The 24583-nt window shown below is 39.7% G+C and overlaps 3 protein-coding genes across 7 annotated transcripts; all 3 read left to right on the top strand.

Moving 5' to 3' along the window:
* The first annotated feature begins 77 nt into the window (after window positions 1-77).
* On the top strand, window positions 78-2652 carry surf6 (surfeit 6). Of its 2 annotated transcripts, none has more exons than XM_026998541.2 (5): window positions 78-308; window positions 467-576; window positions 1013-1228; window positions 1353-1429; window positions 1636-2652. In XM_026998541.2, the coding sequence occupies exons 2-5, from the start codon at window positions 483-485 to the stop codon at window positions 2341-2343; spliced, it is 1095 nt and encodes a 364-aa protein (XP_026854342.2). In that variant the 5' UTR covers window positions 78-308; window positions 467-482; the 3' UTR covers window positions 2344-2652. The 2 variants fall into 2 exon arrangements, with proteins under 2 accessions (XP_026854342.2, XP_026854341.2); XM_026998540.2 differs by having other exon boundaries at window positions 1347-1429.
* A 670-nt stretch (window positions 2653-3322) lies between these two features.
* Window positions 3323-9170, top strand: kyat1 (kynurenine aminotransferase 1). Of its 4 annotated transcripts, none has more exons than XM_026998597.2 (14): window positions 3323-3511; window positions 3758-3864; window positions 4000-4058; window positions 4559-4706; window positions 4870-5019; window positions 5224-5310; window positions 5516-5641; window positions 5824-5944; window positions 6143-6219; window positions 6604-6693; window positions 6790-6976; window positions 7496-7572; window positions 7672-7758; window positions 8062-9170. In XM_026998597.2, exons 2-14 carry the CDS (start codon window positions 3790-3792, stop codon window positions 8119-8121), a joined length of 1344 nt encoding a protein of 447 aa, XP_026854398.2. In that variant the 5' UTR covers window positions 3323-3511; window positions 3758-3789; the 3' UTR covers window positions 8122-9170. The 4 variants fall into 4 exon arrangements, with proteins under 4 accessions (XP_026854398.2, XP_026854396.2, XP_026854397.2 ...); XM_026998595.2 differs by having other exon boundaries at window positions 3323-3571; XM_026998596.2 differs by having other exon boundaries at window positions 3323-3587.
* Window positions 9171-9274: 104 nt separating this feature from the next.
* Window positions 9275-24407, top strand: prkaa1 (protein kinase, AMP-activated, alpha 1 catalytic subunit). The gene is made up of 10 exons (XM_026998517.2): window positions 9275-9496; window positions 12316-12457; window positions 17186-17279; window positions 17603-17747; window positions 17910-17997; window positions 18184-18408; window positions 18564-18713; window positions 18892-19240; window positions 20331-20457; window positions 21043-24407. Exons 1-10 carry the CDS (start codon window positions 9400-9402, stop codon window positions 21348-21350), a joined length of 1725 nt encoding a protein of 574 aa, XP_026854318.1. The 5' UTR covers window positions 9275-9399; the 3' UTR covers window positions 21351-24407.
* The last annotated feature ends 176 nt before the right edge of the window (window positions 24408-24583 follow it).

The following is a 24583-nucleotide window of genomic DNA, read 5'->3' as shown; positions in this document are numbered from 1 at the left end:
AGAAGGAATGTTTTCACTGTAACCCCATCCGGTAAGACGGCTCTTCACGCATGCTCGAATTGACCTAAACCCACGTGCATTTGTTAACTAAATAGTTAGCTTGCTAGTTGTTTCAGAGTCGGGCTACTTTTTAATGTATATAGTATGCTGACAATATATAAAAATCTTCAGACGTGAGCCCGAGTTATATGTTGAGTTGAAAGAAGACGTCAAGTGATGAACCACAGACGTATATGTATTTTTGTCTAAAACAGTGCTCAACTTGTTCGTCATCTTCCAGTTTTGGTGGATCTAACACTACCACTCAGGTAAATAAATTAGCACAGAATTATGCTACAATAAATGTTATTACGTCTTTGACGTACTCAGATACATGGGATGATTTCTGTAGCTCTATGTCTAGTATCTAATAAAGAATTATGTCTAGATTCCATATTGACACTTTATCATAATTGTTTTCATTTAGCTCATCTTCAATAAAGATGTCCAACCTCGCAGCTAAGTATGACTACCTAGAGAAGCTGACCCGCAAAGTGTGCCATTCTCAGAATCAGGAATCCAAGAAGAGCGCCTATGGTAGTGATTGTTTTTGATTGATTGTTCGGACATGTACATTAAGATGTTATTCTGACTAAATTGCACCAGTCGAAATATCTCACATTTCTCTGGATTTCCAGAAGCCAGAATGCTACTGGATATTCCCCAGTCATGCAGATTTTGTAATCCCGTAATAAACCTATAGATATTCTGGACAGCAAGCATCCACTGACATCAGTGCTCTAGTTTATGCATGTTGGCTTGAATGAACACTAGCAAGCTCTGTGAAGTGTTAGAATAAATTTGCACAGATATATTTAGAGACAACTCACCTTGCTATATTCTGTAGATACAAAATCAGAGAAGGACAAATTATGGTTTTTTTTAAAGTAGTACTAGTTGCTGTTTGAAAGAGTTACATTTGCATTTGGACAATCCTAAAATGCATTGCGTGTGACATTATTTTGCTTTTCAGTTCCATTTCGTGGTGGCGGTGAAGGTGGCCCACCTAAGACGAAGCAAAAGAAACGGAAGCCTGCAAAAGGAAAAAATGTCAGTGCAAATGACAAGAAGCCAGCACCAAAGACCATTAAAAAAACAGTGCAGAAACAGACCAGTGCAGTGGATCAGAATGCTACACAGGCCAAAGTTCATAATGGGAATCAAGTAACCATCCAACAGATCACTAACGGTAAACTAAAAGTATAAATTTGGTGATCTCTGGACTAAAGTAAGGATCACATGTACTGTCTCTTGATTTGCATGCATACATGTGTGTTCATTAACACATTCCATTCATTTGATGCAAGGTACAGAGTCAGAGGAACACTTTAATGCAGTTGATATCTTAAGGAAAAGACTTCACCAGAAGATTGAGGAATCACGTGGGCAGGTACATAAACCAAAGCACACGCATTACAACACTGGTGTAAATCCCTGCCTTAAATGCCTCAGGTTTTCTGACTAAATCAAGGACATGTTCAAGAGTGTAATTACCATTATTGCAATATGATTTTTGATTTTATCATGTGGGCTTTTTATCTTATGCCTGTGTATTACTTTCTATTTCTGACTTTGACCTTTTCTACCTCTAAAAAGGGCCCTCCCAAAGATCCCTCCTCAGAGGAAGTGCAGAAAAGACGTGCAAAACGAAAACTGGAGAGGGAGCGCAAAAAGCGGAAAAGGAAAGAGTTCCGTATGAAGAAGTTAGCGGAGAGTGCCTCCACAGAGGCGGAAGGAGAAAGTGCAACAACACAAACACCCACACAAGAGGATAGTTCTGCAGCAATGAGTCTTACAAAAAAGGACATGAGCTCAGTAGTCTTCAACAAGGTGGAAGTAGGGGAGGCCTACGTGGACAAAGGCACGGCATTGAAGCAGAAGAAAAGGAAAGTAAAAGGAATGCTTACACCCCTCACAGGGAGGAACTACAAGCAGCTTTTGTCCCGAGTCGAGGCGAGGAAGACTCGTCTGGAGGAGCTGAGGGAGAAGGATGAACAGAAAGCCAAGAAGGAGGAAGAGAAGATAAGATGGACCAATGTTCTCTACAAGGCAGAGGGCATGAAGATCAAGGACAACGAGGAGCTGCTCCGTGCCTCCTTGAAGAGGAAGGAGAAGAGGAAGGCACAGATAAAGAAGAAGTGGGCCGCAAGGAGCCAACATGTGGTGGAGAAGATGCAACAGCGGCAAGACAAGAGACGCAGGAACCTCCGGAAGCGCAAGGAGAGCAAGATGGAGAAGCGTAAACAGCAGGCCAGGAAGAAAGGCAGGGTGCTCCCTGAGGATCTAAAGAAGGCAGCTGTATAAAGAAAGAGTGATTTAAAAAAAGTGATAACATTTGCATACATTGATGCATCAGGACAAGGATTCTTGAGTTAAGAAGCTTAATTTCCACTGCAGATTAATCATTTTGTCTTTATTGAAAATCTGAAATTCATAAATCAAGACGCACAAAATGTACCTGCTGAACCTGAGTGTTACAAAATGGAACTGATTTTTTTAATCTACCCTTCATAATATTTGTCCCCTCTTTTGAGTTCTTCTGTACAACATTTTGGTTTTAAATGTCTATCTTTGTAGTGCAAAGTTGATTTGATAAAAATATTTGTGTGTGTGTGTGTGTGTGTGTGTGTGTGTGTGTGTGTGTACAGTTTCCAGGTGTCTTCTTTTAACTTGGGTATTGGTTTTACTTTTTTTTCTGCAATTGGAAAGCAGCAATAATTCCAGAATTAATTTCACTATCAACATTCACATACTGTGGCAGATCTCTTTATTAGATTGAATTAAATGTATGGGGCACATCGACAGGTCAAAAAACATTATTAGTATTAGTAGTAGTAATAAACCATATTAGTAGTAATAAACCAAAGATGCTTGTGCTTCCTCGCCTGCAGGGATTTCCTGGCCTGGTATACCCATTTGAGCAATGTCCTTAATATGACAGCTTTTAAGAGAAGTCAAATTTGTCAGAGATGCTCTACTAAGGAAAGCCATACATATTTATTGTAGATTTTTTAATTGAATATTATTAGTTTGATATTTATATATTAATAATTGTAATATAAATATTTTTAAACTTCCTGCATAAAGGTGTCTTCATAAGAGGAATCACATTTTTTTTTAAATAATGCAAGTAAACCTGCTCTTGGCTACACTATCAATTTATTTATTTATTTATTTATTTTTGGTTCGGTTTTTTGTTTGGTTGGTTGGTTTTTGGTTAGAATTACACTTCCAAGAGTTTGGGTTCAGATGTCCGAACTATACGAAATACACTGAACCATATTCTCACATTGATTATCAAAGGGTCAGCTACGTCTCCTTATGCACATATTTTGAAGGTGTAAAGTTCTCGGAACTCCAGACTTCCCATACAGGAAGTTGTGTACAAATAAGCTATGGGTTAGGTGACAGTTTCGGCTCTTGGCTGAAGTAGTGAATGAAAGCTTCAGTGCACCGTGAAACGTTTTCTTCAGTAAATATCTAAGTGGCTACATTAATATTCATTTGTGCCTGGGAAGGACACTCGTCCCTAGTAGGACTTCTATTATGTTTGTGAACATTACTATCAATAACTGGAAACTCGCTTTACAGTAATGTTTTGAAAGATCTTTAAGATAAATAGTTATCTTTATTATAGTTATTACGTTGGTAGACCTCAAAGAGATGAATATGAATGTGGTTTTAAACATTTATAATTGCACGTTTACTTCCTTTAAAGGTAGCTACTATTTAGGCTACATAGCTACTTGAATGCTTAGAACGGTGTTGAAAAATTGGACTTCGGGTTGGAAAGGGTCAGTAATTCTCACGGGCTACCAGTATAAGGTATGTACATCAAAAATAAATATGCTTTTGTCCAATTCTTTAATATAATTTAACAGTCGTTTGACAGAACTACTTAGATTTAAATATTGCTTCATGTCGTTTAATTCATACGTCAATGCATGTTTATCTTTTTAGACAATCATGTCCCGTCAATTGCACGCGCGCAGGGTTGAAGGATTCGACAAGAACATTTGGTAATTAATTGTTTACTTGGAGTTTCTAGGTTTTCAATGAGCCCCAAGAAAGCCAACGTTGCCAAAACCAAGAGACCATGGATGCGACTCTTTCATAACTTGTCTTCTGTTTACCAGACAGCAGTTTGGATATTTGTACTCTTTGGAATCTCTCTGGCCATGATTAATACTATCAATAATAATTTTATAAAATAGCAGTACCCTGATGTACTGTAAATTTACATTTTCTTAGTACATTATTATCCATATGTCTGTTATTTTGTCACTAAGCGCACTGTTCAGAGTTATGCATTATGTTTGCACTTCTCCATTTAGTGTAGTTTCTTCTTGTTATTTTCTAATGAATGAGAACCACCTTATGTACCTGGATGGTAATGCATTCTCTGATTCTTATAGGTACACATTTGTTTAGCAGGCTGAATATAGGCGGAACTATGCATGTATGTACTTGTTTTTATTATTGTCTGCAAGTTGTAATGACTTACCGTTTGTTCCGGTAGGGTGGAATTTACACAGCTAATTTCTGATTACAAGGTGGTGAACCTTGGTCAGGGATTCCCTGACTTTGGCCCTCCCAGTTTTATGCAGGAGGCTTACTGCAATGCCATCTGTGGAGGTGCCTCTATGCACCAATACACACGGGCCTTTGTAAGACACTTTTTTTTTTTCAGTCTTTCTTTGCTTGTTTCACTTGTACCTTGAGTTTGCTTAAGGCTTTCTCTTAACAGTGAAAATTCAGGGCTTAACCATTGTCTATAAAACATCCCTTTATTGTTAGCCTTATTATGGAAAAGAGCAATGTGTCCTACAGGGTTATCCACGTCTTGTCAAGATCATTGCAAAGTTTTTTGGGAGGATCATGGGCCGGGAAATAGACCCGATGGAAGAGGTCCTGATCACTGTGGGAGCTTATCACGCTCTCTTCTGTACCTTTCAGGCTCTGGTTGATGAGGGTGATGAGGTATGTTCAGCAATGACTCTATGGTATGCATCAAGAGATGACAATAATATTCATTCAATACATTATCCTGAACATATACTTTCTGTCTTACTGATTTTGTAGTAAAGCTGACCATATTGGAGCATCATCATCGCTGGTGTATTTTCATTCTGTTCTGGTGGTCGTCTTTATGTCTCCTTTCTCATGAGTGTTCTGTGCCCCCAGGTGATCATAGTGGAGCCTTTCTTTGACTGCTATGAGCCAATGGTGATGATGGCAGGGGGAACACCTGTCTATATACCCCTCAAACCTGTGAGTATTTACTTTAAAAACCTGTGGTGAAGTTGGATTAGCTCGTTGGGATAGACTGAAAATGTTGTTGTTGTTGTTGTTGTTGTTTTTTCTTCATTTGATTTATGTATCTGTAATATATTTCTGTTTTAAAAGAAATACAGTGTGTATAGGTGCACATGGATGTGTGTATGTACATGTGCGTTTGTGCATGTGTGTTTTACAGAAAGAAGTCACTGGTTCAGCTTTATCTAGTGCTGACTGGTTATTATGTCCTGAAGAAGTGGCCAGTAAATTTAATCCTCGCACGAAAGCCATTGTTATCAACACCCCCAATAACCCATTAGGCAAGGTGAGTGGCTCTGACAGCTCGTTGTATTAGCATACTAAATCTAACTGGAAGAGTCAAGAACAATCTTTAAGCAGTGAATAATATAAAGATAAGAACATGAGGAAATAATTAGTTCAGATAAAAAACTTCAAGTAATTTTCATCTCTGTCAGTGCCCTCATCCCTAATACTCTTCATTTACAGGTCTTTCAGAGGGATGAGTTGCAGATGATAGCTGACTTGTGTATAAAGCATGATGTACTTTGCATCAGTGACGAGGTGTATGAATGGCTCACATATGATGGAGAACACCATATTAAAATAGGTATAAACTTTTGCTAGAAATGCATGTTTGTCACTTTTAGCATGATTATAGTATTTTAGCATTTATAGTACTTCAGTTGCTTTTCTTGCTATATACTCCAAATATTGGGATAACTGATTCTGATGCAGTAACCCAGGGACACTGAAATGTTTTCTTTTTCTGTCCTTTGACTTGTTGGACAATCTGTTTCCACTGTAGCAAGCCTTCCTGGCATGTGGGAGCGCACAGTCACCATTGGGAGTGCAGGCAAGAGTTTCTGTGCCACAGGCTGGAAGGTAATTCTCAGAAACACACAAAGCCACCATGCCTTTCAGGAAAGTCTGCTCCTTAAGGGGTTCTCAGATCATGTCTGCATATGGTTTCCTTTGGCCTTGCTGCCATGACAGCTACGGGACTCAGGATCTGTATTCATCATCTTTGTATTAGGGGCATCCACTTTAGATCTGCTGGTGCCTTTTACCCCCCTAGTGGTCATGGTTACTACATGACAAAAAGCAAAACTGATCCTTTATCACATCTTCAAACTTGAGATCGTTTATGCACTCAGTTCCTGATCCAGTAATTGTGGCCTTAATACCAGAATTTGAGGTCAGTACAAATTATGTAATTAGTGCAACAAAGTTCCTTATGCCTTCCCCAGTTCATTGTGTTTTTTCCAGGTGGGCTGGGCAATGTGCTCAGGGCACATCCTGAAGCACCTGAAAACCTTCCACCAGAACTCCGTGTACCACTGTCCCACTGCTCCTCAGGTATAATACCCAAGAGATTTCTTGTGGCAAGGAACCCATTATGCTTGTGTTGTTACCCACGTCTCGTAATAAGCTGTGTTAATGGTGGTTCTGCAGGAGGCAGTTGCGGTGGGCTTTCAGAGGGAGTACGATGTGTTTGGCACAGAGGAGAGCTACTTCAGGCAGCTGCCTGCCCAGCTCCATGCCAAACGCCTTAAGCTGGCCAAGAGTCTGAGGAGTGTGGGCCTGCAGCCCATTCTGCCGCAGGGAGGCTACTTCATGACCACAGACATCTCCTCTCTGAGTGAGTGTTCTGTTGGACCTTTGCTAAAGGGGCATATTGAAGGCTAAAGTGTATTAATACCATATCGACGGCTGTCCAAAAGCTGTCCTGGACTGGAATGGACAATCGGTGGGATATCTGTTTGTCTTTTCATCTCTGTGCAGATTCTATAGGGTTGCATGTATGCTGAAAATGAATGCAGAATGTGCAGTTTTGCCTTCATTTATTACCATAGCTGTCTGTAAAATTAAAACAAATCTGTCCTAGAGACTGACCATAACTTAGCAACTGCATTATCTTACTTTTAGTTGGCCATAGTGGTGCAGTTCTCTAGTAGTTAAATCTACAATAAACAAGGCATGGGTAGTAAAACTTGCTGTTCAATAGAAAATGCTAATGTAGTTAACAATCCATGAAAGAGAATTTGCATCAGTTAGCATTATGCTAATGACTGTGCTAAAGGAAACTTCAGATTTCCATTCGTTGTTGGCCACTTTACCATATTTGGTTGACCTTGTCCCTTAAAATGTATGTCTGTAGAGGTTGAACTGAATGACCCAGACACAAAGGACGAACCCTACGACTACAGATTTGTCAAATGGCTTATAAAAGAAAAGGTAAATGCAAATCACTTTAACTTAAAAACAGCTGATATAGAGCAACACCTGGAGTTTGTCTTTTATTGAGATTAATTAAGCACTTGTATGTGTCCTCAGGGTTTGGCTGCTATCCCTGTATCTGGATTTTATAGCCCAGAGCACAGAGCAGACTTCCAGAATTACATTCGATTCTGCTTTGTCAAGGTCATTTTATTAATGGACATACAAAATGAATCAGAACAATATAGAGAAAATTACACTTGTGCATTTCCACATGGGTTACCTGACCAGGACCCGCCTAAGCACATTGCCAGAACTGCACTTTTCTTGACAAAAGTTGCTTAAATGACATAGATACATGCATGTCACATAGATACATGCATGCACACCATATATGATAAATTGCCTCTTTTCATAGAGGATGAGGACATAGATGTTGTATCTTATAAGAATGTAAAATTGTTAATCAGAATGTTTATATTGTGCCTTTTTGTTTTCTGTAAATAGGAGGACTCAACCTTGGAAGCAGCAGAAGATATTCTGAGACAGTGGAATGTCAAAAAATGATTGCTGATCAATTCTAGAAAAGTATTAAACCAACAGCTGGACTGGAGTATTGACTGGAGAATTCAAATCACTTTATTTTTAACTATTACTTGATCACTTGTCAAAGACAGATGAGAAAATAGTGATCCCAAATGACCTTTGCACAGTATTTCTGACTTGAATCAGAACATACTTTTTATTAAGCAGTTTGATTCATATAGATGTAGAAGATTCTCATTTTATTTTATTCTTGAATAGATGACTTGGAAATTCTTGGATAGATGACTTATTGTCTGTCCAAAGGTATATTTTTTCATATTTCTTATGGCTAATTGTTTTCATGTGAATCAAACTGACATTGATTACAAAGCATTCTGAAATGCAGCAGTAGCCAACAGATGTCACCATGTCACTTAGGTGTTAAGGTGTGAATGTTAAAGGTAACTAGGGTGTATGCTTTTTTCCCCCCAACAAGAGAGAGTTGCATCTAATAAACACCAGTGGACATTGCTTCTTAGACAGCTGCTGAATTGACATATATTAAAAATAGATATGCCTAAAGTATGGCTCAAGAAAACATTTTTTAAACAGATAATCTCTTAACTGAATTTCTTTCATTTACACTTACAATTGTTGAGTTACTCGTGTGATGTGCAAGATAAGGATTTTGCTTGTTGGTAAACACTATTATGCCATCCATTATCTTTCCATACACCAAATTGTAGTAGCAATAGTAGTAGTCTGTTTGTTTGTAATATTATCAACTACTTACTATTAAAACTACTTAATATATGTAGTAGTTTTTAGATTTAAAAATAGCATTAATGTGAATAATCACAACTACAATCTGGTTCACACTAACTGGAATTAAATAAAGCTTTTATTGTTCCTGCATTGCACATTTAAAAGTCTCCAAAGGTCTGTGTCTGTAATGCAATGAATTTGGGTAAGATCTGTAACTGAACTGCGTTAATCGGTGCAGAACACCTTAGAGTTACAGAAGTTAGGGTGTGTATTTATATATGTTCAAAAGTAAAAGATAAACATGAAATAAATAGTTTTGAATGGTACACGCTTTTAATGTAGTCTTTATTTCAGTGGGTTCGCGGTTTTCTCTTGAAAGTGATTTGGAGGGGGACTTTTATGAAACCCGGAAATTGTGCATTATGTTTCTAGTTAGTTTAAGTTAGAATGTGAGTATGTGTTTGCTTGTGTGTAGTTAGCCTGCTAGCTGGCGGTGTCTGTACGCGTAGATTACAACACTGAGCCCGCCGCTTCAGGTAGGGCATTTGTAGGAAGATGGCGACGGACAAACCTAAACATGAAGGCAGGGTGAAAATAGGACATTATATTCTCGGAGACACGCTAGGAGTAGGAACATTTGGGAAAGTTAAAGGTAATTCCTCGTGAAGTTTTTGTTTCATGTTTTACTGACTTTATCGACCGACGTTAATTGCACTGCCTAACAGAATCACAGATGTCACTGTGGCTCCGATTGGAAATTAAGAAATTAGCGTTAGCCGGTTAGCTAGCGTGCGAGGTAGCTATCTTGGGCGTTTGTTTCTTTTATGATCGCTATTGGCTAGCTCACTCGCTAACTGGATAGAGCTTACTCCAAGTCAGTTTTGCCGTTAATATAATCAGAATTAAGTTAACCAACCTAGCTACCTGGCTATGTGAGTTCACGTGTGTCGACATTTCTGTAGTTCGGTGCACATTGTAATGTTAGCTAGCTATATGCTTTATAGGTTTAGGTTTTAGCTGTTTAGCTGTAGGACAGTTATCTAGCGTTAGCTAGCTAATTACCTTTCTAGATAGCCAACTAGCTTGCTTTTATAGATGGCTTTAACGTGTCTTTTCAGGCATACCTAATAACGTCTATGAGATTACGAAACCTAATCGCAGGTTATCCTAACTAGCTAACACAGTGCACTCTCATAGAGCGACTTGCATTTTGCTGGCTAACCTAGCTAGCGTTAGCTATTAGTTTTGTCGGAAGTATGTTAACCTAGGTTCTGAATATGTGGATGTGGTTTCACCTCGGTTCTGTATTTGACAGGTGTCAACGTTTCAATAAAAATCACGCACTTAGCGTTAGTTCAGTTATTTTTACTTGCTAAGACTCAGAGAGCAATGACCTGTTAGTCGCTTGTCTTGTAATGTTCCGGGTCTTTAGCCATCTAGGATAACGTGTTATTGATTTCGTTGCGTATAGCCAGCAAATAGCTAGCGTTAGCATGTTGCTAAAAGCGAGGGTAAAGTCAAATGGGTGTTAACTTTGGTAGGTAGCTAGGTTAACTATCTATCTACCTGGCCGGTTTAGACATTTTTAGCTGTAACCAAAGGTGCGTTGCTGCGCTCTCTACAGACTCCGCTATTACTGCACAGGAAAGTCTTTAGTATTAGTAGTATTCAACGCTAACTTATAAATCTCTTTAAATGATGATACAGTGCCCAACTATTTACCACGGTAACAAGTCTCCTGGACTTATAGTAACAACAAAAAAGTTTTGGTATGCTTTTGCTGCGTCTCAAGGAAAAGCTAAGACTGCCATGGCGTGTGTCAGATTTGCAGGGCGACAAAAATGTGTTGTAATTGAACCAATAATGGCAGTGCGTTTTGTCTCAGGGGGGTTAATGGTGCACATCTCTACATTTAAAGGATAACTTAAATTGTAATTTATAATTTAACGTTAATGGGATTCCATGTTTTGGTGTCAAGGATGGCATAGTCTGCTTAATTTTAATTGGAACTGTTAGATTTTCAGTTATATTTCACCTACTATCAATACTATTGCGTGGAAAGAGTAGTTTGGCATTATCTGAAAAATTAGGCAAACGAAATTACATTTATTGTCCTATGTTTGGTACAGTTAGAATTAAATGGACTCTGGGCCTTGCTTGTCTATCGGGTGAGCTGTTTAACTGATGCTTCTTGGATATCTGCTGCAGTAATTCAGTGTGTACACACCCACCTGGCATACTTATTTTTCCGAGATCATATATTAAGGTCTCTTTGCTCTGAAGAACGATATCTTGTGTAGCTTTTTCATTACAAATTCATAATAGGATACAGCTGTTAATGCATGAATATATTGAATATTTTGGCCTAGTTATTCCGATATTACATATTGGGTGATATTGGTTGGAATTTTTTTGGGCTGAATGTATTTTTCTACTTGGATCATGGGTTACAGGATTGACAGTTGTCTGTCATTCTGATGCCTGCATGTAAACTAGTTGTCTGAGCCAAAGTCCTTAGGATAACATCAGAGAAGTATGTATGTTGTAGACATATCTGATGTGTAATAGTTCTGCTTTGGAATAGGCTTTGTTATAGGGGCCTTTTACCCTACCCAGTGACTCACTCTGCTTTGGTTGACTGGCTGTCAGATTAATGCATTAACTGAGTACTGGTCAAATCAATATGAACAATTTGTTCTCTTTCTCCCTCTTGTGCACGTTCTCTTGTAGTAAACATGTTGGTTCTTGTAATAAATTAGAAGCACACTGCTAAATGGAATGCGCCGACTGTGGCCTTTTGTGATTACCACATTCTTAATGGAAATATTGCATAAATAATTTGCAAAGGAATGTGTGTTCTTTCTGAGTTGCATCACTGTTTTCATGCTGTGAGACAGTAACTCTTCTGGTCTGAAACAGTTTTATTTCCTGTATTAAGAAATTTAAAGCAAGTTAAGTCATATTGGTTCATTTGCTGCACTTGGGTCATCCACCCCTCATTTTTCTCTAGGTTCCTCATAGCTAATACCTACCTGCTTCTGTCTGAGTCCTTAAAATCAGTTTGACTGTTTAATACATACTTTTTTGGTTTAATTTTTCTAAAGTCATGTTTACTGAAGACTTGTAAGATGGAGATCCATCCATAAATTGGTGTTTAATATGGGTTAGAAATAAAAAAAAAAAAATTGATGTTGAGGTTACCTGACCAACATCAAGTTACCTTGACCAATGCCTTTTTCCCTTCTAATTCATAGATTTATATCCTTTTGCTTGGTGCTCTTGACCTATTTTGCATGCTAAAAAGTTTCAGTGCCTTAAATATATTTATTTGGCTAGCATGCATTCTATGAGTAGATGACCTCTTCTGTAATTCACTCTGGATAAGAGGCTCTGCTAAATGCTGAAAATGTGAATGTAAATAAATGTTTTGCTTCTTTAATGCAGTGTTCTCTCGCTGATCTTTCTCTGCAGTGGGTCAGCATGAGCTGACAAAGCACCAAGTAGCTGTAAAGATCCTCAACAGGCAGAAGATCCGCAGCCTGGATGTTGTAGGCAAAATTCGTCGCGAGATCCAGAACCTCAAGCTCTTCCGGCACCCACATATAATTAAACTGTGAGTAACCGCATTTCATTGGAAATTTAGTTTAATAGCTGTTTCCCTGACAGGTAGAACTAGATTTTGGAAGACTGGCAATTGGATTGGGTCAGATCTGCCTTTGTTTTTTAAGTGAGTGTTTTTGTGTTATTGGCACATACTATCAGTGTGTACTCTCAACGTCAAGAAATTGATGGATTAATTTGGATTAATGGATTAATACAGCCGGCTTTGCCTCTTTCTAATCAGATCTCCTCTGGCTCTTGCTCTTTCCTCATCTTGTGACTCTCACCCACTGTCTCTATCTGGTACTCTATGACTCACCAAATTAGTTACTTTAACATTTCCCCGTTTTGCCCTTGCTGATTCATTGTAGTAGTTAAAGTGGGCTTGAACCTGGATGAATACGCTCCTTGAGGGTTTGGTATGGCATATCATGTTCAGTTTAGGAGTGTTTTTGAAACATTAGTCCTCTGCTACCCTGTTGGTTAGCAACTTGGTGCACAGATTCCTTGGAAGTTAGCTTGGAAATTATGATGGAAAATGTGATTTTATTTATTTTTTTGTTCTGCCAAGATGTTCACCAGCTGATTAAAATAACTTTTTCTAGTGGGTTTGTTTGTGCACATTTGGGGGGAAAAAAAAGAAACATCAGATTATTGTTTTAAATGAAATTTGTATTGTGTCGGCAAATTAGGTTCGTTGTGCAATGTCAGATTAATATTTTGAGCCTGATTATGAACAGTTTGCCATGGTTGCTCAACTTCACCAAAAAGAAAAAAGTGGGTCTGCAGTACACTGTATCTTTGAATCAGGATGAGAGATCCCCTTTTATCATTGTGGATTTCTGGGGTTGTATCCCCAGTGACCAGGATAGTGGTTTTCCCAAGGCTCACATACAATTACATGCAAATTAAGAGAAGTAGGGGGCTTTTCTTATACAACAGCATAAACAGTTTTTTTTACACAATGCATATGAATGCTGTGCAGTATCCAAAATAAAAAGATCCAATGGAAAGCAGTCACATACTGCGACTCAGGAAACCTAACGGGATCCATCAGACAAGCCCAGCAAAGAAAAATGAATCTTAAAGATTCTCAGGCAAATAGAAAATACTGCAGCAGTTGGACTGTTCATAGAAAATGGTTTGTCATGGATTTAAAGCACAAGACTGTACAGCTTCAAAACCACCAAGATGAGTTACGGTGGTCCTGCAAGAAAAAAATACATTGTCCAAGTTTAGTGGGACTACAGAAGATAGCAGTTTTGCTTGCATACCTTTGATCAAAGCAGTCAAAGATAACCAGCATGGTCCCGAAATGAGTCATGTGATTATCAAACTCATGAATAAAATATTGCTGTCATGCATACTAATAAGGTATGGATATACATACTAATACTGGTTGCAGATTTTTCACAATAGACCCATCATGTCTCAATTTTTAACTAATTGTTTGTTTTGGTAACAACCATTCAAGCTTCTTATGAGGTGAGTTTGCGCAGTCTCAATCAGCAGAGCATAATAAACTGGACATGTGCATCTAATTTAAGCATCTTCACCCCTCTGCCAAAAAGCCTACACAAGTGTGTCAGTCTCTGAATTTGGTGCATAGGCTAACTGATTATGGACTACTGCATATTGCCCAGCCTTGTTGACACAGAGCCTGTATCTAATGTATCTGTATCTAACACTGTATCTAATGTGCTATAGTTACCACCGTGAGCACAACCTGGTAGTAGGAAGCCTTCATCTTCTAACAATCAAATTCCACTCAAGTTTGTGAGCATTAATTGTATATGTTGTGTATATACACAGGATAACCTAGGGTGTTGAATATCCCATGCCAATAGAACTCTGTTAGAGCTTCAAATAGGAACCTGCTTACTCTCTTCACTCCAGCTAGCCACAACATTGCGAGCCTTCTCAGGGGTTAATATGTAGGCACCTCCCTTTGTCAGTGTTTCCTTTAATTAAGCCAATGACCCCTCCAGTAGGCTCAACAGTAAGGTCCGGTGTCCCAGCCCCACCCCCCTCCAAGCTCTCTTTAAACCAAGCCACACTTCTTAAATGCTATGCCGTGAAAACCTCAGCCACCCCACCTTTTCTGGGGCATTAGCGCAACCTGACTTGATTCTCCTTATGCATAACCACTGGGTAGCCCTTTCAGCTACGTCTGACAGTTCCTTCACAGCTACTCTTAATTTATGGCCTATAATGCTGAACTGCACAAGTGATGTGGCAGACTTGACTACAAATCCCATAACACCTATCTATACCAGTCTTATTTTCTCCTACCACCCATGTTCTCTCACCTCAGCCACCAAGTCTGCATACTTCAGCTTTTTCCTTTCAAACACTTCATCCACTGGCATCCTCAAATGGAATTGTAAGCTCTATAATATAAATTCAGTTTATTTTCTGAGTACACCACCATGTGTAGTTAGCACAATACACTGTGGGATCTGTAGTTTTTTTTAAACCTATGTCCACAAGCAATTTCCAATATCACGTTTCACCCATCTACCAATGTTTAAAGCCAGTGCTCTTTCTCCAGCATGCTCTCCTTCTCATACAAACTTAATTGCTTTATTAGCATTACCTCTCGGAAACGCGTTAACCCCTAGCCATTTATCGTTAAACAAACCTGCTAAAACATTAAGCATTTGATCGTGTCTCCGTATATGTTGACCCTGTGACAAACTAACCTTAAACGCTGATAAAAATGCTTCAGCATGCCAACTCCCATACATAATTTACAATGCCTACCCCCTGTCCAAGGTTTTGTGGAGTTGGAAGGACGTCATAAGTTGCTCCAAGTAAAAACCCGATGAGACCTGCGTCCATTGTCCACAGCTTTTGTCAGGTGATTTTCCTCTTCTCCACGCTTTCCCAGAGAAGCCTCTGGCCTTGCTTTATTTGCGACACTGCTAGTGCACGATGTGCATGCTCGTCCTGTTCACAGATAAAGCTCACCATTATTCGTCTTCTTTCTGGTGATGTGGCCTTGTTTAAATGCCTTCCATGAATCACCTGATCCAAGACCTGACTTCCCACATTTCAGCTGTCCAATGTCATCGCTCAGTTAGAACAGTGCAGGCTGCACTGCTGTACAGGGATTCCACTTCTGCCCTGCTTTTATCGCTTGTGCTGTTGTTTTTATCACTACATCCTTTGATCCTAACAAAATCATCTCATGACTTACATTATCTCATTTGAATTCCTCAACTAAACTTCAGCGGTAGCGGCAGTGCTCCTCTCCCATACCATGCTGTACTTATTATACAACAGAAAACCCTTAACCATTTCCTTATAAACTTATTCAAAACACTTTCCAATCTCTCAACTTCTGTAACTGGAACCTCATACACTGTCAACGGCCATCTAACACGAGGTAGCAGCTAAATTGGAGACAAGATTTCTTGTACGATTTATTGGCCTTTATCGGTTTTGTCTTCAACACTGCAACCTGCTCTTTATCATTTAGTGCTGCACTGTACCATCTACCTAAACTCTTAACTAGTTTTCTCCAGTATAGATGGAAGTACTTTTGTCATCCATTATGAGTTCTTTACCTTTAACAGTCTAGACTTTTTAGGTTTAACCTTCATCCTAGCCCACCTAATCTTATCATTTAAGTTCCATAACCACCACCGGGTTCACGGCACTATAGTTGTCAACGTCATCAATGAAGCTGAAGTGGAGAGTTCTTTCAGTGCTGACTCATGGTGATGGCTGTCATACTAGAACTACAGATTATCAACATTTTTCTAAGGTTCTATTGCACCTCTCCAGATTCTCATTTACATTGTTGCTACTGTTTTCTATTCTCTGGTGATTTTGCATAACCTGTGTTTGTGAGAGCGCACTGCATTTTTTAATGGTCAGAAACATTCTCTACCTCATTCAAGTCTCATGGCAGTGTTTTTGTGTGTATTTTCTGTATGCTATCTTGAATGTTTTGTTTTTAATGATGTGTTGTTATTCATTATTATAAGACATTCTAAGTTTTTAAATGTTTTGAGAGATTTGGTGGTGGTGGTCGTCGTCTTTCAGCTTTTCCTCCTGAGGGTAGTGGCGGTAGATGATCACCCCAGACTTTTCTTTTCCCAGTGATACATTCTAGCTACTCCTGTCGGACACCCAGATGCTCTCAGACTAGTTGTGAGATGTAATCCCTCCAGCAGGAACCAACTGGGGGCATCCTTTTTGGATGCCCAAACCACCACAATTGGTTTTTCTCAGTCCTGATGAGTAATGGATCTACTCTGAGGCCCTCACAGCATCCCTGTGGAGAAACCTAGTTTTGCCTCTTGTATTCACAATCTTGTGTTTTTGGTCAGTACCCATATCATGATCAGGGGATGGTGATGTAGGTTTACCTGTACTTGGAGAGTGTAGTAAAGAAGCATAGGTGTAAGTTCCTACCACGACCACCAAATGCCTTTTCCAAGTCTACAAAGCACATGTGCTCTGGGTTGGCATACTCCCATGTTTCCTCACAAAGCGGTATCTCAGGATAAGCTATCAGGCGGATTCTCCTCCCCAGTACCACAGCATAGGCTCAGAGTAGGCTAAAGTTAAATATGAGAAATATTATAGTAGCAACATGGTGCCAGGTATAGTACATATATTCAATTACAATATGTTTTATTGTAGTAATAATAGTATAGTAATGGTATTCTTACCATACATTTAAGCTTATGTTCTATGGAAACTGATTCTGTATCTCCTTTTGTGATTGCAGATATCAGGTGATTTGCACACCGACAGACATATTTATGGTTATGGAATATGTATCTGGGGGAGAGCTTTTTGACTACATCTGCAAAAATGGAAAGGTATGACTTTTCTCTCTTTTTAATAATGCATGTAGCTCATTCTGTTTATTCACTTTCTTGTAAGACTCTTGTCAGTAGTATTATATAGCTAAGCATAATTTAAATATGGGCGCATATATATAATTCAAAATTTAAATTTGCTGATAATAAATTACTCAAGTCTGAAACTGGTGGTTCATCCCTTTTGCAACAAACTGGTTTCCTTAAACTTCACATGGCTGTCGCTAGGTGGTCACATGAATCACTGTAACCACATTCTAGTGATTTCATATAGGACCCCTTTTGAGAAAATGCATTTGTGAACATGGTGTTTCACCCACCAGCTGGATGAGAAGGAGAGCCGGCGTCTGTTCCAGCAGATCATCTCGGCTGTGGACTACTGTCACAGACACATGGTGGTGCACCGGGACCTCAAGCCTGAGAATGTCTTGCTGGATGCTCACATGAACGCCAAGATCGCTGACTTTGGTGAGCAGCGAAATGGCAAAAAAATAAAACCTGAACAACTTAAGGTGTTACATATTGACATTGGCATCCTTCAGGATCCTGGCAAGCCTTTCACTGGTGACTGTTATGGGTGTTAGAAAGTTGGTTGAACTCGCAGCAAACTTCGTGATTTATCTTGTGTAGGACTGTCGAATATGATGTCAGACGGCGAGTTTCTGCGGACAAGTTGTGGCTCCCCTAATTATGCGGCTCCTGAAGTCATCTCGGGCAGGTAGAGTGTTCGGTCCCTGTAACTGCTGCTGTTCCTCATGAGCCCTTTGCTCCACTCCTTTCCTCCAGTGGCATGGTGTTCTTTCATATTTGTTTTTGGCTCCTCGGTTGTTGTTCACATTTCTCCTTCCTCTTCTCCCATGGCCTGTGGCCTGGGAGGTGGGTGGTGGTGGATCTGGCCCTTCAGGCTGTATGCAGGACCTGAGGTGGACATCTGGAGTAGTGGGGTGATCCTGTATGCGTTGCTGTGTGGGACGCTGCCCTTCGATGACGACCATGTGCCGACACTCTTCAAGAAGATCTGTGATGGCATCTTCTTCACGCCACAGTACCTGAACCCGGCCGTGATCAGCCTCCTCAAACACATGCTGCAGGTGGACCCCATGAAGAGAGCCACCATTAAAGAGATCCGGTGATTATACCATGCGCACACACACATGCACGCACGCACACAGCTTTGTTTAATGTGAGCTCTTCACCTCATAGCATCTATACATTTTCTTCTTCCATTATGTGACTAACATTTTGAAATTTATCTTGTTTTTCATTTCCTTCCTCTCTTTTCAGGCAAGATGAGTGGTTTAAGGAGGACCTTCCAAAATATCTGTTCCCAGAGGATGCTTCTTACAGCACCACAATGATTGATGAAGAAGCATTGAAGGAGGTGTGTGAGAAGTTTGAATGCACTGAAGAGGAGGTGCTGAACTGCCTTTACAGGTGTGTTTACGTTTGTGTGTTAATGCATGTTTGGATTATTTCGTTATGTACCATTAGTTGTGTAATATCTGAGATGTATTGCACTGATTAAATACATGGCCAAGCAGTTAGCCTTTTTCCCCTTTTTCTTTCTTTTCACTGTCCATATTTTTCCATATATTCTCTGCTTTGCCTATAGCCATAATCACCAGGACCCATTAGCTGTAGCCTACCACCTGATCATAGACAACCGACGCATAATGAGCGAGGCCAGAGACTTCTACCTGGCCACCAGCCCCCCTGACACCTTCCTGGATGACCTGCCGGCGCACCACGCTATTAGACCTCACCCGGAGCGCGTGCCCTTCCTGGTGGCAGAGGCTCAGCCACGGCCCCGCCACACCCTCGACGAGCTCAACCCACAGAAGTCCAAGCATCTGGGCGTGCGACGTGCCAAGTGGCACCTGGGCATCCGCAGCCAGAGCAGGCCCAACGACATCATGAGCGAGGTGTGTCGTGCCATGAAGCAGCTGGACTATGAGTGGAAGGTGAGGGCTTGGGGGAGCAGACTTTGTACTGCTTAATGTTACTTAATATTTTACTAAAACATAGGGGGAGGAAAGGCATAATAATATCAAAGGTATCATACAGCTTAATGTGTTTAAGCTGTATGATAATAGATATGCAGATAAACTTATGGTACTAAATAAAACATTGTAACAAGGTATTGATGAACAGTGTGCCATAATAGTGTAATGAATAAAATCACTTTTAAAATAACCCATCCCATAGGTAGTGGTCTTGTAATTTTGTCTGATTGTACAGACAGGGCAGAGAAACACAATGGGAGGGGATGGGTTGCAGCATTAATGAATGAAAGGCACATCTCACAGTTCACTTCCATAAACATTAACAGTGTGCTTTGCTCAGTGATTGTTTTGTATGATTTTCATGACCTCTTGGTCTGAGGGTCAATTTCCTCCTAAACAGCTTTGGACTGTGGTTCCTAAGTTTCTGGCAAGTGATATAATTGAGACAGCAGACTGGAACACACTCTAACACCCACATGCATGTACATTCCCGTTTCCCAAGACGTTAGAAGAGCTCACTGGCTGAAGTTCTGTTAGGTAGATGGTGACTGAGCCAGCATTTTTTTTTTTTTAAAGGAAGCCAACCTTGTATCTCCCTGGCTGTCCTTTGGCGTTCATTGCTTCTGTTATCAGGACAAGGCTACAGTCTTGTCAGGGGTCACAGTGTTAACTGCTGTTTTTAAAAAGCAGTGCACACAATCATGCCAAGACTTATTGGAAGCCTTGATGAGTCTGATCAAAAAAATAAATAAAAATCTAGGAAATAAAATTACTAAGCAATGATATGATTTAAAAAAAAAAAAAAGAATTTCTTCAAAATGGAAGATGTGCCATCATAATTCAGTGGAACCAGTTTAGTTTGAATGAATAAGAAATCTAATTGTGAAAAGTGAAATTATTTAAATAATGTATATTTAAAATGGTTACAATATTGAATTTTACATATTTTGTACATGTTAATTTTATTCCCTTTTAAACATTAGTCAACTCAGAATTAGTGCTATGAGTAGTGAGGCTGTGTTTGTTGGTGGATTGGTGTGATTCCCAGGTGGTTAACCCCTATTACCTGCGAGTGCGGAGGAAGAACCCAGTGACGGGCATGCAGACCAAGATGAGTCTGCAGCTCTACCAGGTGGACAGCAGGACCTACCTTCTTGACTTCCGGAGCATAGACGGTACGTCATTGAAACAGGATTGGTCTGTGTTGGCACCTGACCGATATGGTCAACCAGTGTCTTGTCACCGATGCTGATTTTCAATTGGCAAACATTCCTGCAACTGATACTGGGTAATTATAATATATATTTTTTTATGGTCAGAAATTTTAACAGGCCGCAATGGTTTTTGTTAAATAGTATTTTGCTGACCAGTATGATTCAGATATCATGACTGGTATGTGAATGTCATGGTCAGGCAAGGGCTCTGTTTAAGAAACAAATCATGAGTTCCTCCAAGTACCTGCCAGTGGGTTTGGGTGTTCAGTTTTTTGTATGAGTCCCGCCTCACATTCCTGGATGTGGTGTTCTTATATTTCATTCAAAGAGGTGTTATCAGCACTTCATCAGTGCGATTTCTGCTGATGCTGATGTTCCACATATTTAATATTGAATGATGTTAACAAGCAAACATCATTATTACATTGCTTTGGCTATAGCACTTATATTCTTATGAGAGGAAGAAGCACTCATTCGTCATATCTGTTGATCTACCGTCTCCTCTCCTAGCGCCCTCGACCTCATTCTACCACTCTCTCTCTCCAGATGATGTCGTGGAGACAAAGTCCGGCACCGCCACCCCTCACCGCTCTGGCTCTGTGGGGAACTACCGGACTGCCCTAAAGAATGACAAGAATGAGCGGTCTGAGGGTGAGGACGGGGTAAAGGGTGAAGGCTCGGCGCCCTCCACACCGCCAGTGCCAGGTGGCAGGCACGGCGACAGCTCCCTGGCGTCCTCACTCACCTCCTCTGTGGACTCGACGGTGGGGGAGTCTTGCCCGCCCCGGCCAGGCAGCCACACCATCGAGTTCTTCGAGATGTGCGCCAACCTCATCAAACTGCTGGCACGATAACTCCCAGCTCCTCTGGCACCTTGCCTCTCTCTCTCTCTCTCTCCCTCTTCCCCACTCTCTCACCCCCCTACCTCCCCTTTGTAGTGTCTTGTACCTCTGACACAGCCGTTTCCCTCCATTTTACTGTCTCACTCTCCTTTTCTCTCTCTGTCTCTCTCACCCTCTTTCTCAGAGTGTCTTTAGAGCAATAAGCATGCCAACAGAAGACTCAAGGCGCCATGCATCCCACGCACGTGAGCAAGCTAACTGTCCTGTGGCACTGTGATGGTCAGTTTTTCTGCTCATTTGATTGGTCGGTGGGGAGGTTGAAGGGTGAGATTTGGCACGAGAGTGTGATTGGGTTGGTTTTCATGCCACAGGCAAGAAGGGCAAACAATTGCTAAGCCACTTTATAGAAACAATAATCTTTTAGAGATGGTTTTACAATTCTTTATTGATGGGTTTAACAGCCCCTGGGTTCCTAACCGAGAGTAAGGCAAGGCAGTGTCTGCTTTTCAATGTTGGAGTTAAACACTGAGCTAGCTGTACTGTACACAGTGGCACCATGATGAGGGGGTGAATGAGGCAGAAAGCATGTTTGCACAGGTTTTTCTTCACATTTCTGCTGGCCAACATTAAAATAAGCAAGCAATTACAGACAGAGGCCATGCTAATGGGAGGGGCTAACTCAATGAGCTGGCATCTCAAAAAGGAATGAGTGGGCCAATCTGAGGAAGTGCAATGACCCTGCCTCAGCCATTTGATACGTTTTCATAGTGGGTTTTTTCTGTTTTTGTTTTGTTTTTTTAAATTACAACATTCACTGATTTTTAAAAAAAACAACAACTAGGTTCTAATGTTTTCTCCGATGTAATATGCTAGCATTTCTTTCCATTGCTCACAATTTTACATATATAAATATAAGTATATACAGAATAAAAATACATTTGGATATATTTATCAGTTCTTTAAATGCGACGGTAGTTTATATTGAAATAATGATTAATGGACTGAGATTTTTTAAGTGGTGTTGATTATTTTGCTGTATGTTTTATTCACACATTGCTCTCCATTTTTTTTTGTAACATTGCATTTCTTTTACAAAAGCGTTACAAAAACAATTATGCTTTAAAAATAATTGCAAGAGAGATTGACTGAATTCAGCTTGTGTTCACTTTCTGACAAAAGGCCCTGAAGACCAAAATATGTCTTAAAGAGGTAAACTGATAGAATTGTGTTCTGTGATAGAACTGAATGGACTTTCATTTTTGTGATGTAACTGCTGTGAAGTGCTGTTTAAAGTATTAGCACTGAATTGAAATCAAGACACCCATCAGTTATTTTAATCATTTCTGTAAACGATATGTCTCCCCAGGGAGTGGCAGTGATAAGTGAACAATAGATGCCCTTAAAGATTGAATTTTGTGTATGTGGGTGACCTTACAGGAGAATGTGCCCCAGATGTTTAAATTCAATTTGATTTTAAAAATTTTGCGTCTAATATATGGTTTCGGTTAACTGGCTCAAATTCAGAAAGTACTAATGTCCTTTTAAATGTCCTGTTGGCAAAAGTCTGGGTTTCCCTTGGTGGTCATATACTGTCAGAACAAAAGTTGTCATTGCAAAAGTTAGCTAATCGTACCTGCTTGGACTAAAGAAAAGTTCTGTATTTACTTGATCATGACTGTGAATGCTTTTTTCATTTTCTTTTTTCATTGAAATTGAAAGGGCATTCCATCTTTATCTGAATTCTGAATGTCCTAATAAGAAATGCATTTCTATTAAAATATTAAGCTTGGACCTAGGGATGGGCAATGCACCAACCAGCCAACAACGCACACATACAGAAATGTCATTCATGCCGAAAAGTCTTTATGTTTCGCTTTAGTTACTGACGTGGTAGTCTATAAAGCACAAAAAAGACACTTGCAGTTTTCCCCTAGACTGTTATAGCCTATTCAAACAGCCCTACCTGATATACAAAATAATACAACACCATATGGACCAGCAGTTTTGGCCACCCATTACTACTACCTGAAGAGTTGGCATGAAATGCAATGCATTCAAAGCCTGATATAAAATGATAGTAATTAAATGCAATTAAATGTGTTTAGCAGGTCAAAGAAAAAGTATTCTAGTCTCTCCTGTTAACATCTCACAAGGTTCACTTAAAACGTCTTAAATTCTGTGTAGTTACTCAAGCATTGCATAAGCTTAAAGGGAATTTTAACTCAAATAACCCCTTGTTTTTTTTAAATTAAGTATTTGGATTGTATTAACCATGGGAAATCTTATGTTTAATTAGAAAATGAACAGGGACCCATAATTTGTCAGTGACCTGAAAGAGGGCATTTTGTCAACTCCAATCTTATGGTTTATGAGGCTACAGTGGTACTGTTTAACAGCACTTTCTATATGAGTGCACGATTGACACCAAGGATCTTAGATGTTAGCTGTTCTTACCATCAAACTAATTTACAAGTCATTGCACATGTTTGTCTTGTTCAAACAAAGAAAACTCATTAAATTGTGCGGTCCATATGACAGACCATGAGATGTGATGACTTTTTTGAAAATACTTTCCCCCATGCATTTATCATTGAATTCATATCTCCAACAAACTTTCCCACCAAATTGCTGTTAAATTGTAGCTTTTGCACTGAAAATCAGTGGTGATAAACCCAAGGAGGCCTCTGACCAAAGACATAAATTGAGAATTATGACACGCACCATTATGATGATGAGGATGATGATTATTTGATGATGATTTTTAACATCATAGTCTTTAGGTCTTTGTTTTTGCAAAGGGAAAATCATTAAACTGGCGGTGTGTTGGCTAAAGAAGTGACCGGCTTGGTGTCTATCTGTATGGCCTGTGGTCCCTGATGTAGCACATTTCTATCACCTCCCTCAGGTGGAGAATGTTAAGTGTCTGTGTCTTAACTGCTTCAGCAAAACCTTGTTGAAAATATAAGTTTGTGAAAGGGACCCAGTTTTCGAGGTTGGCTAATGTCAATTTCCTGATCGTGTTTAAACGTTTTACACACAAATGCCTAATAAACTGCTAAGTGGCACTGACTCTCTTTTTATTAACTGTGTTGTAAATAAGAGTATACAGTATTAAACACTATACACACACATTTGGTGCATGATCATGACTTGGAAAAGATAATGAGAATTTATAATAAACAGATTTTATTTTATGATATGAAAAAATTTCATTCTATTTGTGTTATGAGTGATTAAGCCAGTAA

This window comes from Electrophorus electricus, chromosome 6 (genome assembly GCF_013358815.1).
Source record: "Electrophorus electricus isolate fEleEle1 chromosome 6, fEleEle1.pri, whole genome shotgun sequence".
NCBI lineage: Eukaryota > Metazoa > Chordata > Actinopteri > Gymnotiformes > Gymnotidae > Electrophorus > Electrophorus electricus.
This window is presented reverse-complemented; position numbering and strand designations above follow the sequence as displayed.